Raw genomic sequence first — 19,703 nt, 5'->3', positions numbered from 1 at the left:
TTAGTGTTCCAATTTTCCCACATCTTTTCCAACATTTATTATTTTCCTTTTTTCGTCATATTAGCCAATGTAATAGGCATGAGGTGGTACCTCAGAGTTGTTTTAATTTGCATTTCTCTAATCAATAGTGATTTAGAGCATTTTTTCATATAGCTATAGATAACTTTAATTTTTTTTTATCTGAAAACTAGCTGTTCATATCCTTTGACCAATTGGAGAATGACTTGTATTCTTATAAATCTGACTCAGTTCTCTATATATTTTGGAAGTGAGACCTTTATCAGAGATACTGGCTATAAAAATTCCCAACTTTCTGCTTCCCTTCTAATCTTGGTTGCATCGACTTTGTTTTGCAAAAACTTTTTTAATTTAATGTAATCCAAATTATCCATTTTGCATTTCAAAATGTTCTCTGTCCCTTATTTGGTCATAAACTCTTCCCTTCTTCATTGATCTGACAGGTAAACTATTCTTTGCCCTCCTAATTTGTTTATGGTATCACCTTTTATATCTAAGTTCATCATTTCTTATAGCACAACAGAATTACATTCTAATCACATACCACAATTTGTTCAGCCATACCCCAACTGAAGGGCATCCCCTCAATTTCCAATTCTTTGCCACCATGAAAGAGCTGCTATAAATAATTTAGTACATGTAGGTCCTTTTCCTTTTTGTTTTTTATCTCTTTTGGGATACAGACCTAGTAGTGGTATTGCTAGATCATATGGGATGCATGGTTTTATAGTCCTTTGGGCATAGTTCCAAATTGCTCTACAGAATGACTGAATCAGTTCACAACTTCACCAACAATGCATTAATGTTTCATTTCCCCTACTTCCCCTCCAATATTAGTCATTTTCTCTTCTGTCCTATTAGCCAATCTCATAGAAAAGAGGTAGTCCTTCAGAATTGTTTTTATTTTCATTTCTCCAATCAATAGTGAGTTAAAGCATTTTTTCATATACCTATAGATAGCTTTGATTACTTCATCTGAAAATTGTTCATATCTTTTGATCATTTACGGCTCTTATTTTCATAAATTTGACTCACTTCTCTACAGCTTTGTGAAATTGTGCCTTTATCAGAGAAGCTTGCTTCAAAAAAATTTTGCACAGTTACTATTGCTAACTGTATTTCCCTACATCCTATCCCCATCCTGTTTATTCTGGTCTCTCTCTCCTTTCACCCTGTCCCTCCTCAAAAGTATTTTGCTTCTGACTACTCCCTCTACCACTCTGCCCTCCCTTCTATCACTCTCCCATCTCTTATCCCCTTCCCCTCCTTCTTTCCTCTAGGGTACGGTAGATTTCTATACCTGATTAAGTGTGTATGTTATTCTCTCTTTGAGCCAATTCGGATGAAAGTAAGGTTCACTCACTTGGTCTCCCCTCTCCCCTCTTCCACTCCACTATAAAAGCTTTTTCTTTCCCCATTTATGTGAGATAATTTACCCCATTGTACCTCTCCTTTTCCATTTCTCCTAGTACATTCCTCTCTCACCCTTTAATTTTACTTTTTTTAGATATCAATGCTTCATATTCAACTCATACCTGTGTCTTGTGTCTGTATTTACTCCTTTTATCTCCCCTAATAATGAGAAAGTTTTTATGAGTTACAAGTAACATCTTTCCATGTAGGAATGCAAACAATTCTATTTTATTAAGTCCCTAATAATTTTCCCCTCCTGTTTACCTTTTTATGCTTCTCCCGAGTCTTGTATTTGAAAGTTAAATTTCCTATTCAGCTCTGGTCTTTTTGTCAAGAATGCTTGAAAGTCCCCATTTCACTAAATGTCCATTTTTCTGCCTGAAGCATTATATTCAGTTTACTGGATAGGTGATTCTTAGTTGTAATCCTAGCTCCTTTGCTCTCTGGAACATCATGTTCCAAGCCCTCCAGTCCTTTAATGAGGAGGCTGCTAAGTCTTTTGTTATCCTGGCTGTGGTTCCACCATTCTTGAATTGTTTCTTTCTGGCTGCTTGCAATATTTTCTCCTTGACCTGAAAGCTTGGGAATTTGGCTATATTATTCCTGGGAGTTTTCATTTTAGGATCTCTTTCAGGAGGTGATTGGTGGATTCCTTCTATTTCTATTTTACCCTCTAGTTCTAGAGCATCAGGGCAGTTTTCCTTGATAATTTCTTGAAAGATGATGTCTAGGATCTTTTTTTGATAATGACTTTCAGGTAGTCAAATAATTCCAGGTCAGTTATTTTTCCAATGAGCTATTTCACATTGTCTTCTATTTTTTCATTCTTTTGGTTTTGTTTTATTGTTTCTTGATTCCTCATAAAGTCATTAGTTTCCATTTGCTCCATTCTAATTTTTAAGAAGTTATTTTCTTTAGTGAGCTTCTGTACCTCCTTTTCCATTTGGCCAATTCTCCTTTTTAAGGAGTTTTTTTTTTCTTCAGTGAATTTTTGGGCTTCTTTTTCCATTTGGCCAATTCTACTTTTTAAGGCATTATTCTCTTTATTGGCTTCTTGTATCTGCTTTACCATTTGCCCTATTCTGTTTTGTGAGGTGTTATTTTCTTCAGCATTTTTTGTGTGTCTCCTTTACTAAGCTGTTGACTCATTTTTCATAATTTTCTTGCATCACTCTCATTTCTCTCCCCAATTTTTCCTCTACTTCTCTTACTTGATTTTCAAAATCCTTTTTGACCTCTTCTATGACCTGAGACCAATTCATATTTTTCTTGGAGGCTTTGGATGTAGGTGCATTGACTTTGTTATCTTCTGAGTGTGTGTTTTGATCTTCCTTGTCACTGTAGGAACTTTCTTTGATCAGAATATTTTCTGTCATTCGCTCATTTTCACAGCCTATTACTTAACTTTTAATTTTTTATTAAAGTAGGTCTCAGCTTACAGAGAGATTCAAAGCCTATTACTGTTCCTAAAAATTTTGGCCTCATTTTTCTTCTGATCATTTAATGTCATTCCGAGATGTTCCACAACCAGAGAGTTACAGTTTGCCTTCTCTCTGCCACACTCTATCACTTGGTAACATCATCATCTGCTCTGGGCTCCATTATTTTCCCTCTGACACTCACTCCCCCATCTCACAATTCAAACCAGCATTTCACCTGAACTCACTGGTCCAGTTGCTGTCTACTTATCCCCATAATGCATGATCCTACCCAACCTCATATTGTCAGCACTTCCCAGTACCTCCACACTTAGAAAGTTCATGGCCATACTGCAATTAATAGAGCCTTCCAAGGGTCCCCACCATTTCTCCTTTCACTGCTTTTGAAAGTCCTAAACATCTGCTTCCTGACCCTAACATTCAACTGAAATTGCTTTCTCCAAAGTGCCCAGTGATTTCCTCAGGAACAAAACTAATGGCCTCTCTTGAGTCTTCCTTCTCGATCTCCCTTTGGCTATTGAAAATGATGGCCAACTGGTGTTCTTGTGTATGTTTGATACTGTTCTTCTAGCCATATTGTTCATTACCAGTGGCCTAAGGTAGATAATTGTCTTGTCATCTAATACTTATAGGGCAAATCCTAAGGTCCTATTCTTTTCTTTCATCTCCATTAACCTTTCATGATGAGGGAGTAGACCTTCTTAATTTCTCAAGGCATCAGGGTACATCTCTCTCTCTTTATCTCTACCACTCACTGCCTCATTTCTAGAAACAAGCAATAATCTCTCCTGAACTTCAATTGCACATCATGAACTGTAAGATTGGACAATTTCAACTTGATATCCCCTTCACATCTCAAAACCTCCAACTCTACAACAGGTCTTATTCTACCTCTTCAAAATGAACTTATCTATTCAAAACTTCTCTACAGCTTTCAAGTGGACTACCATCAAACCAGGAAATCAGGCTCAGGGACGAGGGAATGTCCTAGACCCCTTAGTATCATCACACCCATCGAATCAGTTGGAAAAATTTTTCCTTTCTGCTTTCCAAAATTCTCTGGAATTCAAGCACTTCTTTCTACTCATACAGTCTCCACATTAGATCAGTCTTCATTTCCCTCTCTATAAGATGCTTTGATTGATCTCCTTGCCTCAATCTTCTTCCAACCAAGACCCATCCTCTGATCACCTGATCAAGGAATTGTCCTAAAATATTCTTCTGACTCCTCTCTCACTTTAACTACCCCAAATCCCAAATCACTGCACCAATAATCTCATAAACTCCAGTTGCTTCCTGTTTTGTACTGGTTTAAGTAGATGCCCTCTGTCTGGCATTTCACCCTGTCCATCAGCTGATCCCTTCCTACCTTTCTACTCTCAGTACACTTAATTCTCCTCCCTACACTTGATGGTCCTGACCAATGTAGCCTACTTGCTTTTGCTCAGACAACGCACTTCATGTCCTTTCTATTTGACTTTGCACTGGCTGGTTGTCTACCCTGCCAAGAATCCTGTCCTCTCTCCTCCTCTCACTCTGACTTTCTTGGATTCAAGAAGGTCTCAGGTTTAACCTCATCTATGGCATGTGGCCTTGTCCCATTTCCCCATGGGCTTGTGCCTTTATCTCTGAGATTTTCTCTCATGAACTCTCCATCTTTGTGGCAGGTGCCTTGTTGTTTTCATGTTGTCACTGTTCTTCCAACTTTAAAACTGAGTGAGGACAGGGTCTCTGGTGACATTTCCTTATATTCCTAGCCCTGAGGACAGTGGCTGGTAGAGTGTAAACATTGGGGAGATGGTTTGTGCTTTAGTTGCTGTAGAAATGGTTGTTTGATTCACTAATTCCAAACATTTTCCCCACAATTATCTCAACTCCAGCCTGAAACTTGCTGTCACTTCATTCTCAAACAGCAATGATCAAAAGAAACAGAATTCAATGGCACACCTAAAGAATCAGAAGGTCAGGCCATGACGCTAGGAAGTGAAGGCAATGTCACAATGTCCCCAGGGGAGGGCTGCCATGAAGACAGGGTAGAGTACCAGCCATATTAACCACATAGGCTTTGACAACACTATAATCATTGCCATGACAGGCACGAGGTCCTTCTTAGAGCCTTCGTAGAGAAACAGCAAATCAAGAGAAAGTACCCTTAATGAGCTGGAAAATTTCTTCTCAGGCAACAATGACAAGAATGTGATTTAACTCTTGCAAGTTCATTAATGGGACTGATGCAATTCTGGAATGAAGCTGCCACACCTCCTGCTGGAAGTGTATAAAAGTCCCTGGGCAGGTGATGCCATACACACTCACACAAACTAAACCCTGACATCCATCCAAATCCGTTGAATCCTGACACAATGAGCTACTACGGCAGCTACTATGGGGGCCTGGGCTATGGCTATGGCTCTGGTTATGGCTGCGGATGCGGCAGCTTCCGTGGCCTAGGCTATGGATTTGGTGGCTTGGGCTATGGAGGCCTGGGCTATGGTGGCTACGGCTATGGCTTCTACCGCCCATCTTTCTTGGGAAGGTATTATTCCTCTGGCTTCTACTGAAAAACCACTTGCTCCTGCAGTGTCGTGGTATCCTTGTCCAACCCAGTTTGGGGTAATTCCATGGCTTTATAAGGACATCACATTCCATCTGCTTCTACAATGGTTGGCCTAGGAGAGAATGCACAGAATGGTCTTGGAATCCCTATGGAGCACTGAGGGCAAGGAAGTGGCAGGAACTGAGAAGCAGCAGGACCCAACCTTCTGGAAAATGATGCAGAATCTTACCTGTCAAGAGGAAGACCCCCCTAACAAGAACTCATTTCCAGCAAGTGTGCTCAGCTCTGATGCACCATGGCTGGGCTGTCTGTTACAACTTTATAATAAACTTGTTTCTTTGGTTTAACAAAACTGTTTTCAGCTCTCCTGCTTGCCCACTTTCTACACAGGTTTCAACCTCATGCCACCAAGAGATTTTCAATCTTAACCTACGCTTTTGTGTCATTGCAGAATATTTGCTTTCCAATTCATGTTTTGCAATGAATGGGATAACTCTCCAGATTTCTATTGAAAAGAGAATATTATTTTCTTTTGAAAAATTTTTAAAACTTGAATTCTGCGGTACTTAAATTATAGTACTGTATAACTTCCAGGCCCCATTTTACTAAAATCAGAGAACTTCTCTCTGTAAGCCATGGCCCTTCTCCCACATTCTGTGCACATATTGATAGAGTTTTTATGTTGAAAGTTGCTCAAAATGCACATCTTTATTGCCTCCTGCTCATGGTTCATCACTTGCAGATCCAGTTGTTCCCTTTTGACTGTCAGAATATGAATTAACCCAGTGATTTCTAATTCTCTTCCACCCATTTGTTATCATCCACCAACATGAGGTTTTGGAGCACAGTACAAGTGAATGGCACACCACAAAAACTAGAGGAGAGAGCCATATATGTTGGAAATGTCCATAAATAAACTTTTTACACAGGACTGAGTGAAGGAATGATTTAATGAGAGTCTTGAGAAGCGGACCACCTGGGCTGGAATAAGCCAGGGGGCCTAGATAAAGAAACAAAGCAAGCTTTTATAAGGTTAATCATTCCTGGTCCAATCCTTCAGAGCTGGGATTGGTCCCAGCTCTTCCAGGTTACAATCTCCCGTACTTTGCCATTACATATTGCTCCTTGATATGGTCTCCCTCATGGCAATGCACCACATGTACAGATAATGAGGCTCTAATTTTATTAGGGGTGTGTCAAGTACTATTCACGAAGTTATTAAGCATGCATGCTACAGGTCTAGCTTACCCTTTGACCTTCTTTTGATTACAGACCCAGTTGAAACTGGTTTTTCCCTTTTCTGAGAATTGTTTCTTTTTTTCTCAGCACTCCCTTCTAATCACATAGCTCTCAGATGTTTCTTTCTGTGAAGACCAAACTTTATCCCTTTCTAACAATTATCAAGCTTGAAGGTTGTCACGGAATCATACCCTTCTAATGATCCCATCTTCTCCAGCAAGCTACATGGCCAGGCTAACTCACAACACTGCCCTCGAGCTGATGCTGTCCCACCTATGAAGGAAATGGATTAATTTTTAAAGAATGTCTCTCCAACCTCTCAAACACCTAAACTCTCTAACCAACTCAAACTCCCAAGGAAAGAGAGTATCTGCTTTACTACTCCACAGCCTGACTTTGGATCATTGGCCTCCATAATCATGTCCCTCAGATGGACCCTTGGGAAAAAACCTGGAGTTTAATACTCTACCTTGCACAAAGTAGGAACCTAATGGATTTTAATTGATTGAAATGTTTATTGATTGACTTAGTGTTTCAGGCAATGGAGGAAACCCTTCAAGTGCTCCTTCCAATGGATCTTATATCTCCTGTCATTTATCTTAAAATGAAAGTCTACTACTGTATATATCACTCTTAGCCCTTCTCCTTCACAAAAAAGCATGTATGTTTGTAGTACTTCATAACTTTCTGGATTCATTTTATTAAAGTCAAAGAAACTCATCCCTATAACCATAATCCTCCTCCCACATACTGTGCCCATGTGGACAGGGTTATTATCTTCAAGATTTCTCAAAGATTCATATGTTCATGGCCTCACATTTATGATTCATGACGTCCATATCCAGGGTGTCCCTGATGACTATCAGAATTTGGCTTGACCTATCTGTTTTCTAGTTATTTTCTACTGCTTTGTTTTCACCAACCAGTTTGATGTTTTAGAGTATGGTACAAGTGAATGGCATTCCACAAAGACTTCAGAAGAATGTCATGCACCAAGCCTGAAGGTTGTCATGGAACCTTCCCCTTCAGGTGGTTCCCGCCTACTCCAGCCACCTGTATTATCAGTTCAACTCACAACACTACCTTCCTCACAAGGTCTGCCTGTCCAGAGGAGCATCAGATTCATTGTTGCAAGAATGTTTTACGAGGGGCTGCTAGGCAGTGCAGTGAGTAGAGCACCAGCCTAGAGTCAGGAGGACCTGAGTTCAAATCCAGCCCCAGACACTTGACACACTTACTAGCTGTGTGATCTTGGGCAAGTCATTTAACCCTAAATGCCCTGCCTTCCCCCCTCTCAAAAAAAAAAGAATGTTTTACAAACCACTCAAACATCTGACTTCTCTAATCAACTTAAACTCCCCTGAAAAGAGATCATCTGCTTTACTGACCTAAAGCTTGCAGATGGACATTTGGATTTCTCAGCTTCATGGGTCAATGAAGCCAGAGCTTGGCACTCTACCTGGCACATAGTAGGTGCTTCATAAATTTTTATTGACTGAATTTGTGTTTCAAGCAGCAGACAAATCAGTTCAAGTGCTACTCCCAATGGATCTTATGCCTCATGCTATTTATCTTAAAACATATTCTCATTACTATATATCACTCTTAGGCCTTATTCTCCATTCACAAAAAGGCATGCTGTTTCTGTAGATCCACTGGCTTTTCAATGGAAAAGGGGTCAGCAGCCCTCTATTAAATTCCTCTTATAACATTTCTCCCTATGATTCATGACTCCTTTGTCAGAAGATCTTTTAAGTCTCTTCAATGGAAACCAGTTCTTCAGGGAGAAGATTGGTTTTGTTTTGGACAGCTTTCATTAGATAAGCAGTACTTCATTCTCTTTAGCAAGGTATAAATTATTCTTGAGGGATCAAATTATGACCTTTAAGTCCAAATTCTTCTGCCTGGGAACTCACAGAACATATCTAATGCCTATACTGTGTGGTACCTATGAAAAGTTCTTAAGAGAGCTAGAACAATCCCCCTAAGAGTTCTTTAAGCTCAAGAGCCCCAGCTCCTTCAAGTGAGTCTTGTGGACTTGAGCTGGAGAACCCCGTGCCAACTAGTCTGGACTCCTTTGGATATTCTCCATCTCACTCAAAGACCGGCCAAGCACTGAGCAATACATACTACAAATGGACCATCACCTCAATTTTCCTGAGTTCTTGTCCCTTATGTCCCTTTCCTTGCAATCTTAAGTTCCCAGTGGAATTTCTGGATGTCATGTAACATCCTATCACTTATTCTTATTACTTATTCTTTAGAGTGTAGTTTTGAGAGGTTTGGGCACTATAAGGAGAGATGTGACATCCACCAACAATGCATTAGTGTTCCAGATGAATTTTGTCACTATTTTTCCTAGCTCTATATAACATTTTTGGTAGTTAGATTAGTATGGCACTGAATAAGTAAATTAATTTAGGTAGAATCTCCATTTTCATTATATTGGTTTGGCCTACCCATTAGCAACTGATATTTTTTCCAATTGTTTAGATCCGACTTTATTTTTGTGAAAAGTATTTTGTGATTGTGTTCCTACAGTTCCTGGGTTTGTCTTGACAGGTAAAATCCCAAGTATTTTATGTTGTCTACAGTTATTTTAAATGGAATTTCTCTGTCTCTTGCTGCTAGACTTTTTTGGCAATATATAGAAATTCTGATGATTTGTGTGTGTTTATTTTGTATCCTACAACTCTGTTGAAGTTGTTAATTATTTCAACTAGTTTTTTATTTGATTCTTTAGGATTATTTAAGTATACCATCATATCATCTATAAAGAATAATAGTTTTATTTCCCCATTGCCTATTCTAATTCCTTTGATTTCTTTTTCTCTTATTTCTAGAGCTAAAATTTCGAGTGCAATATGAAATAATAGTGGTGATAATGAGCATCCCTGCTTCACCCCTGGTTTTATCAGGAAGGTTTCTAGCTTATCTCCATTACAGATAATGCTTGCTGATAGTTTCACATAGAAATTATTTATCATTTTAAAGAAAGGTCGATTTTTTCCTATGCTCTCTAGACCATGCAATTCATGTCCCTTCAGCTTGACTTTGCATGGCCTGGCTGTCTACCCTGCCAGGAATCCACTTCTCTCTCCTCTTGTCATGTTTGATTTTCTCTAGTCCAAGAGAGTCTCAGGTCTAATCCCATCTATGGCATGTGGGTTTACCCCCTTGTCCCGGGTGCTTGCACCTTTGCCTCTGAGATCTTCTCCCATCAACTCCCCATGTGGCAGGTGCCTTGTTGTTTTCATGTTTTCACTGTCCTTAGAACTTTAAAGCTGCCTGAAGACAAGGACTTTGGTGACATTTCTTTGTATCACTAGCCCTGAATACAATGGCTTATAGAGTCTAAACACTGGGGAGATGGTTTGTGTTTTAGTGCTTTTGGAATGGTTGTTTGATTCACTCATTTCATACATTTTTCCCCATAATTATCTCAATTTCAATCTGAAACTAGCTGTCACTTGATTCTCAAACAGCACTGATCAAAAGAAAAAAATTCAAAAGCATGCCTAAGGAATCAGAAGGTCAGGCCATTAAGGTGTGAAATGAGGACAATGTCCTCAGGTGAGGGCTGCCATGAAGACTAGGTAGAGCACCAGGCACATTAACCACAAAGACTTTGGGAACTTTATAATCATTTCTCTTGACAGGCATGAGATTCTTGTCAGAGTCTTCATAGAAAAACGTCGGATCAAGACAAAACATCTTTAATGAGCTGGAGAAATTCTTCTCAGGCAACAAGCATTGACAAGAATGTGATTTTGCTCTTGCAAGTTCATTAATGAGAATGATGCAATTCTGGAGTGAATCTGCCACACCTCCTGCTGGAAGTGTATAAAAGTCCCTGTGCAGATAGTGCTATACACACTCACACAAACTAAACCCTGACATCCATCCAAATCCATTGAATTCTGACAAATGAGCTACTACGGCAGCTACTATGGGGGCCTGGGCTATGGCTATGGCTCTGGTTATGGCTGTGGATGTGGCAGCTTCCGTGGACTAGGCTATGGATTTGGTGGCTTGGGCTATGGAGGCCTGGGCTATGGTGGCTATGGCTATGGCTTCTACCGCCCATCTTTCTTGGGAAGGTATTATTCTTCTGGCTTCTACTGAAAAACTACCTCCTCCTGCAGTGTCATGGAATCCTTGTTCAACCCAATTTGGGGTAATTCCATGACATTATAAGGACATCACATTCCACCTGCCTCTACAATGGCTGGCATAGGAGAGCTACCACGAGAGGGTCTTGGAATCCATATGGAGCACTCAGGACAGTGAAGTGGCAGGGACCAAGAAGCAGCAAGATCCATCCTTCTGGGAAATGATGAAGAATCTCATCTTCATGAAGGGTATTCCCCTAGTAACAATTCATTTCCAGCAAGCTTGTTCAGCTTTGATACAGCACAGATCTAGTGTCTGTTATGATGTTCTAATAAACTTGTTTCACTCTCTTTGCAAAACTGTTTTGACATCTGCTCCTTTACCTTACTGTGCTTGAGTTTCAGTCTCACCTTGTAAAGAAGTTTTTGACCTTGACTCTGTCAGCTCTGAAAAATAAATTACCAAGGAGTCACAGAGAGTATGGCAAAAAGCTTTACACCAACTGTCAACTCTGGAAAAATAAAATACCAAAGAGTTCACGGAGGTTATAGGCAAAAAGATTTCTTTATTCCATTGGAGAATGGAAACAAGGCACACATGCTGGAGGTTCCTCTGGAACTGAGGAGACTCAAGACATCAAAGCTAAACTTTGATAGATATAGTTGTGGCTTAGTGAGGAGTAGCAACAGTCACGAGGCATGGCAGCAACAGTGAGGCAAGGTTGCCTAGCGACAAAAACACCATTCATAACAGGGCTTCTTGGTTGGGAGGTGGCTCCTGCTGGTGCTTGCCCAAGCTCAGAGACCACTAATTCTCTGACTTAGCTGTAGCATAGTTCACCCAGAGGGTGAGAGGAAAGAACTGTTGTTATGCCAAGCTCAGGGCACAGCTTGCTTGCTGGTCCTTACCTCTGGAAAACAAGATGTCTCCTAATAATAAGAAAAGAGAGGAGTAAAAAGAGGAGTAGTCTTGGGGTGGGAGCCCTGACATTCCCCCTCCCTGACTTTTGCCAAGGTTCTAAAAGAACCCCTCCCACTCTGAACAAGAAAGGAGACAGGGATGGCATGAGAGAATTTGTAGAGGAAGACATGATGGAGAGGGAAACAGACAGTGGTAAGTGTTGTGACATCAAAGGAAGCAGCTTAGAGAGCAGACAAACACGAAGTAGGAAGAAAGGCCTTATAGTGGCCCCATCTAGAGATGAGAAACCAGTGGATAACTTTGGTAAGGGAGACCTTAGAGGATGCAAGGAAAGTCTCATTGGTCCCATTGTCTTCAGTATGATTGAAGCCCCTCTTTCCTAGTGCTGAAAAGAGAGCATCAGCAGAAGAAGTGTTTCCAGAGACAACAATACTAGGCAGGGACTCAACAGTAGCAATTTTGGGAAAGAAAGACCCAGGACAAATTGAGAGACAGGGAAGATCTCCAAAGTCAACTGGAGTGTGGTATCGAAATGGGGTCAGGCCATTGAAATTGGGAAGAGACCATCCAGTTGGGTCAGGACAAGATATTGAGTTGAGGGATAGATGTGGGCTTAGGTTGGTGAGGCTGGGCATTAAGATGGCAAACCAAAAATATGCTAGCCACTTTCCCTTGGCAATGATGGAAGATCGATGAAGAATGGCATTTTTATCCTAGGAGGTTAGTTCCTTGAGAAGACCTATTGTGGAAGTGCATACTAGCTATCATTGTGAAGGAGGTAGAGCAATAGGTCTTGCCTAGCCATTGTACAAGCAGGAAAGGAAGGGGAAACCAAGAATGTAGAGGGAGAAAATGCCAACACATGCTTAAATCAAGGGCTTGGTGGTTGGACACATAACAAAAGATAAGAGAAAAAAACTAGGACAGTATACACAGCCTTCCTCTGGAATCTTGGGACAGCTATCTCATCTGGATATTGGCTGCTTCTGGGTCCATACTAGATCAACCTTGAAGTTCCTGCAGCGTTCTGCCATCCACTGAGGGGGAGGGCTTTCTTCAGGTGATCCAGGAGTCCACACTTGCAAATTTGGCAACTATGGGAGTAGTCAGAAGGACCTGGTAGGGGCCCTCAGTTTGAGCATAGGATTGAAGAGGTGCGATTTTCTGAATTCATAATAAGAGGTATCTCACTCTCCAAACATCTGCAAAATGGAAGCAATGATTTATTGATCAGTATGGGGCAAGTTTTTTAATAAGACATATGGGATGCTTGAGATGTAAAATTAGGAGAAAACTCCTTACATCAATCTTTGGATCTGAGTTTCTGGTCAGTATAACCTAGGTCCTTGATTAAGAGTCTGTAGACAGCATGTAAGTGTGGTCCAGTTTCCCAGGCATACAGAGCTAGGTTCAAACAATGCAATAGGGTTTTCTCTTAATTCTCAAGGTAGAATAACGTTTTCTCATAAGACAGAAGTTGGATAAGACTCATAATTGAATAGATACTAAGCTAGTTCTAGGATTGAGTCACAAGATGGAGTCAGTATAGTTCATTTGATTCTCACTATTAACCATTTGTTGTCCTAATCCTCTCAATTCTCTCATCTTTCCCTTTTTTGCCTTATGGGGGAGTGGGCAACCCACTCTCTCCATGGGTCACTTGTCTATAAGAGAAATCTATAATGTTTTTCATAAATTCATAATCATAATTACATCAGGTCAGGTTACAAGTCAAACTTCTTAGAGGTTTCACAATAAACTAGTTTTGAGAAGGGAGACTCACATGTCACCAAGGTAACCAAGAAAACTTAAAATAAACATCATTAAACAAAAGACCAAAGGAACACAATTATTATCACTAATATTAATTGGCAATCCATTCTCAATGTCCATTTAATCACACTAGCTTTGGATCCCAGATGTCTCATGTAGTTATCTGGTCCCTACATATCTTCTCTTGGACAATAGCTTTCATTCTCAGGAAATCGCTGAAGAGGCCTCTGTTTCTCTGGTTCCAAATCTAGAGGTTCCTAGATAATTATGCTAGTAACAAGATTTAATACAATTTAGTAGAGTCACTTATAGTTGGTTCTCCAATCTTGAAACTTCAAAGAATTTCAATTTATATACCATTTGCTGTTTCTATCTTCACCTAAATCCTATACCTAATACAAAAATCTTTTTTTAAAATTTATGAGGGTTCAACCATAAAATGAACTGTTCTGCCTTTTGAAATTGCCAGGTAGATACTTCTAAAATGGAAGGTAATTTCACTTTCTTTACCATTAACAATACAATTTTATATGGAAAATCCTTAATCCAATTTCAAGAACTTATTACTAAAACATACGCAAAACCTGAATTTCTGTGATAAATTTGGAAGTCAATCATATACGTATATATAACTCTTAAAGAATGATATCTTCTTTTTAATTTTATTTTTTTCGTTTTTTATGATTTTTTTATTTATTTAATATATTTAGTTTTCAGCATTGATTTTCACAAGAGTTTGAATTACAAATTTTCTCCCCATTTCTACCCTCCCACCCACTCCAAGATGGCGTATATTCTGGTTACCTTGTTCCCCAGTCAGCCCTCCCTTCTGTCACCCCACTCCCCTACCATCCCCTTTTCCCTTCCTTTCTTGTAGGGCAAGATAAATTTCTACGCCCCATTGCCTGTGTATCTTATTTTCTAGTTGCATGCAAAAACTTTTTTTTGTTCTTGAACATCTGTTTTTAAAACTTTGAGTTCCAAATTCTCTCCCCTCTTCCCTTCCCACCCACCCTCCCTAAGAAGTCAAGCAATTCAACATAGGCCACATGCGTATCATTATGTATAACCCTTCCACAATACTCATGTTGTGAAAGACTAACTATATTTTGCTCCTTCCTAACCTATCCCCCTTTATTGAATTTTCTCCCTTGACCCTGTCCACTTTCGAAAGTGTTTGTTTTTGATTACCTCCACCCCCATCTGCCCTCCCTTCTATCACCCCCCCTTTTCTAATCTTCTTCCTTCTTTGTTCCTGTGGGGTAAGATACCCAATTGAGTATGTATGGTATTCCCTCCTTAGGTCAAATCTGATGAGAGCAAGATTCACTCATTCCCCCCTCACCTTCTCTTTTCTTCCTACAGAACTGCTTTTTCTTGCTGCTTTTATGCAAGATAATTTACCCCATTCTATCTCTCCCTTTCTCCCTCTCTCAATATATTCCTCTCTCATCCCTTAATTTAATTTTATTTCCTTTAGATATTTTCCCTTAATCTTTAACTCACCCTGTGCCCTCTCTCTCTCTCTCTCTCTCTCTCTCTCTCTCTCTCTCTCTCTCTGTATATATATATATATATATATATATATATATATATATATATATATATGTATGTATGTATATATATATGTATGTATATATATATATATACATGCATACACACTCAAGTATACATATATATACATAAACATATGTATATATGAATATTCCCTTCAGCTACTCTAATACTGAGGTCTCATGAATCATAAACATCATCTTTCCATGTAGGAATGTAAACAAAACAGTTTAACTTTAGTAAATCCCTTGCAATTTCTTTTTCTTGATTACCTTTTCATGCTTCTCTTGATTCTTGTGTTTGAAAGTCAAATTTTCTATTCAGCTCTGATCTTTTCACTATGAAAGCTTGAAAGTCCTCTATTTTATTGAAAATCCATATTTTGCCTTGGATCATAATACTCAGTTTTGCTGGGTAGGTGATTCTTGGTTTTAATCCTAGCTCCCTTGACCTCCACAATATCGTATTCCAATCCCTTTGATCTCTTAATGTAGAAGCTGCCAGATCTTGAGTTATTCTGATTATGTTTCCACAATGCTCAAATTGTTTCTTTCTGGCTGCTTGCAGTATTTTCTCCTTGATCTGGGAGCTCTGGAATTTGGTGACAATGTTGCTAGGAGATTTCTTTTTGGGATCTATTTGAGGAGGCGATCGATGGATTCTTTCAATTTCTATTTTGCCCTGTGGCTCTAGAACATCAGGGCAGTTCTCCTTGATAATTTCTTGAAAGATGATATCTAGGCTCTTTTTTGGATCATGGCTTTCAGGCAGTCCAATAATTTTAAAATTATCTCTCCTGGATCTATTTTCCAGGTCAGTGGTTTTTCTGATGAGATATTTCACATTGTCTTCCATTTTTTCATTCCTTTGGTTCTGTTTTATATCTTGATTTCTCATAAAGTTACTAGCTTCCATTTGCTCCAATCTAATTTTTAAGGTAGTGTTTTCTTCAGTGGTCTTTTGGACCTCCTTTTCCATTTGGCTAATTCTGCCTTCCAAGGCATTCTTCTCCTCATTGCCTTTTTGGAGCTCTTTTACCATTTGAGTTAGTCTATTTTTTAAGATGTTGTTTTCTTCAGTATATTTTTCAGTATTTTGGGGGGTCTCCTTTAGCAAGTCATTGACTTGTTTTTCATGGTTTTCTCACATCCTTCTGATTTCTCTTCCCAATTTTTCCTCTACCTCTCTAACTTGCTTTTCCAAATTCTTTTTGAGCTCTTCCATGGCCTGGCACCAGTTCATGCTTTTCTTGGAGGCTTTTGTTGTAGGCTCTTTGACTTTGTTAACTTCTTCTGTCTGTATGTTTTGGTCTTCTTTGTCACCAAAGAAAGAATCCAAAGTCTGCGACTGAATCTCGGTGTGTTTTCGCTGCCTGGCCATATTCCCCGTCAACTAACTTGACCCTTGAGTTTTTCAGTGGGGTATGACTGCTTTTAGAGTTTAGAGAACTATGTTCCAAGCTTGGGCAGATGCGCTGCCACACCAGCACTCCTCCTTGCCCAAGAACCCCCAACCCGGACTGGACTTAGATCTTCAGCAGGCTCTGCACTCCTGCTCTAATCTGCCACTTAATTCCTCCCACCAGGTGGGCCTGGGACCAGAAGCAACTGCAGCTGTAGTTCTGTAGCTGCCCCACCACCGCTGCCCCCGGGGCAGTAGCTGAACCGTGAACTCCTTCCACTCCCACAGCTTTTCCCACTAACCTTCTTTGTTGTCTTTGGTGTTTGTGGGTTGAGAAGTCCGGTAACTGCCGCAGCTCACTGATTCAGGGCGCTAGGGCACACTCCACCTGGCTCCTGGTCTGGTTGGTCCATGCAGTGCACACTGGGCTTTGCTCTACTTCACTCCACTCTCCTCCCCTCCACTCCCCTCCGCTCCCCTCCACTCCCAGCTCCATGTGGGATAGACCTCACCCAGCGACCATCCAGCCTGTCCTGGGCTGGAGCCCCACTTCCCTCTGCTATTTTGTGGGTTCTGCAGTTCTAGAATTTGTTCAGAGCCATTTTTATAGGTTTTTGGAAGAACCTGGCAGTGAGCTCACGCAGGTCCCTGCTTTCCAGCTGCCATCTTGGCTCCACCCCCCTCCAAGAATTCTTGAAAAAGAAAAGACCAGAGCTGAAGAGAAAATTTGACTTTGAAATACAAGAATCAAGAGAAGCATGGAAAGGTAAACAGGAAAGAGAAATCATAAGGGACTTACTAAAGTTAAACTGTTTTGGTTACATTCCTACATGGAAAGATGATATTTGTAACTAATGAAACCTTTCTAAGTATAAGGGTAGTTGAAGGGAATATACGTACGTACATACATACATATATATATATATATATATATATAGACAAAGGGCACAGGGTGAGTTGAATATGAAGGGATGATATCTAAAAATAAATAAATAAATACATTAAGGGGTGAGAGAGAAATATATTGGGAGAAGGTGAAAGGGAGAGATAGAATGGGGTAAATTATCTCACATAAAAGTGGCAAGAAAAAGCAGTTCTGTTGGAAGGGAATGGGGCAGGTGAAAGGGAATGAATGAATCTTGCTCTCATCAGACTTGACTTAAGGAGGGAATAACACACACACTCAATCGGGTATCTTACCCTACAGGAAAGTAGGGGGGAAGGGGATAAGAGAGAGGGGATGATAGAAAAGAGGACAGAGCGGGGGAGGAGCTAATCAAAAGCAAACACTTTTGAAAAGGGCCAGGATCAAGGGGATAAAGTTGAATAAAGGGGGACAGGATAGGATGGAGAGAAATATAATTAGTCTTTCACAACATGACTCTTATGGAAGTGTTTTGCATAATGATACATGTGTGGCCTATGTTGAATCGCTTGCCTTTTCAAGGAGGGTGGGTGGGGAGGGAAGAAGGGAGAAAATTTGGAATTCAAAGTTCTAAAAACAAACACTCAAAAAAATACCCTTTATCATCTGTCTCCAGCCTCTTCCTCAGGGTTATTTTTCATTAATCTTCATAAGCTCTAGATTTGACTCACCTCTACCTTTACCTCTTGGAAGCCCTTTGTTGTTGGTCAGTTGTTGTTTCAGTCACATCCAACTCTCTGTTACCCTATTTGGGGTTTTCTTGGCAAAGATACTGGAGTGGTTTGCCATTTCCTTCTCCAGCTCATATGCCAGATGAGGAGACTGAGGCAAACAGTGTGAAGTGACTCGCCCAGGGTCACACAGCCAGCAAGTGTCCGAGGTCAGATTTGAACTCAGAAAGGCTCATCTCCCTGACTCCACGTCTGGCACTCTATCCACTATGGTACCACCTAGCACCACTCTTGGAAGCCCTAGCTCTCTTCAAATGCCAATTGCTGATTTCCCCATTGTTAATTCTAACCTGAGATGGCACAGTGGATAGAGTGCCCAATCCAGAGTCAGGAAGAGCTGAGTTTAAATCCAGCCTCATACACTCTGTGTGTGACCTTGGATAAGTACTCTGCAGGCCTCAGTTTCTACATTTGTAAAATCAGGATGATTCTGAAGTACAAATGAAATATTTATAAAGCACTTTACAAACCTTAAAATGTGATATAAATGCTAGTTATTGTTATGATTATTACCCCCCTAAAACTCCATCCTATACAAATTACACACAAATTTTTATTTATTTTGTATGTTGGGTTGGTTTTTTTTTTTGCTTTCCTGTATACTTGAGGTCTCCCAAACCCTCCAGCCCCCCAGGACTAAAATCTGTTTTAGTCTTTAGCATCTAACATACTCCTTAGTACATAGTAAGTACTTCATAAATGTCTGCTGATTGATTGACCTACTGGCACAATGCATGGCACATAGTAGGCATTTAATAAATAGTTGTTGAAATAAAAAAATTAACATTTCTTCATTAAGTGACTTTCTAAAATTTTACTTCTGAAGTACTTAAATTTTAGTATTTCATAATATATAGGTCCCTACTGTACTGATAGCAAGGTATATATGTCCCTATAAGCCATGGCACTTCTCCCATATTCTATGCACATATTGACAGGGTTTTTATAATCAAAGTTTCTCAGCGATTCACATGTTTATCATCTCATGCTCATGGTTCATCACTTCCAGATCCAAGTGGTCCCTGATGACTGTAGGGCTACGTATATACCCTTTGACCCAGAAATATCACTTCTAAATCTGTATCCCAAAAAGATCATAAAAATGGGAAAAGGACTCACATATACAAAAATATTTATAGCAACACTATTTGTGGTGGCCAAAAATTAGAAATTGAGGGGATGCCCAGTTGTCTTCCACCATTTTGTTATTACCACCAATTTGAAGTTTTGGAGCCCTGCGCAAGTGAATGGCACACCACAAAATCTATAGAAAAGAGTCACATATCAAGTCTGAAAGCTGTCATGGAACAATGCCTTTCTGATGAGTCCTATCTCCTCCAACAAAGTAAATAACCTGTCCAGCTCACAACATTACCCTTGAGCTAAGGCCCTCCTATGCATCAGGGAAGTAAACTAATTTAAAAAAAAATGCGTTTCAAACCTCTCATACTCTCTAATCAACTCAAACTCCAAATGAAAGAGAACATCTATTTAAGATGTCCATTTTCACCACTGCTATTCAATATGTTACTAGAAATGTTAGCTTTAGCAATAAGAGAAGAAAAAAAATTGAAGGAATTAGAACAGGCAAAGAAGAAACTAAGTTATCACTCTTTGCAGAT

The 19,703-nt window shown here is 39.8% G+C and overlaps 1 protein-coding gene across 1 annotated transcript; it reads left to right on the top strand.

The window, feature by feature from the left end:
* Positions 1-5,230: 5,230 nt before the first annotated feature.
* LOC118837206 (keratin-associated protein 20-2-like) lies at positions 5,231-10,788 on the top strand. The gene is made up of 2 exons (XM_036744143.1): positions 5,231-5,403; positions 10,596-10,788. Exons 1-2 carry the CDS (start codon positions 5,231-5,233, stop codon positions 10,786-10,788), a joined length of 366 nt encoding a protein of 121 aa, XP_036600038.1.
* Positions 10,789-19,703: the final 8,915 nt, after the last annotated feature.

This window comes from Trichosurus vulpecula, chromosome 2, assembly GCF_011100635.1.
Source record: "Trichosurus vulpecula isolate mTriVul1 chromosome 2, mTriVul1.pri, whole genome shotgun sequence".
NCBI classification, from domain to species: domain Eukaryota; kingdom Metazoa; phylum Chordata; class Mammalia; order Diprotodontia; family Phalangeridae; genus Trichosurus; species Trichosurus vulpecula.
This window is presented reverse-complemented; position numbering and strand designations above follow the sequence as displayed.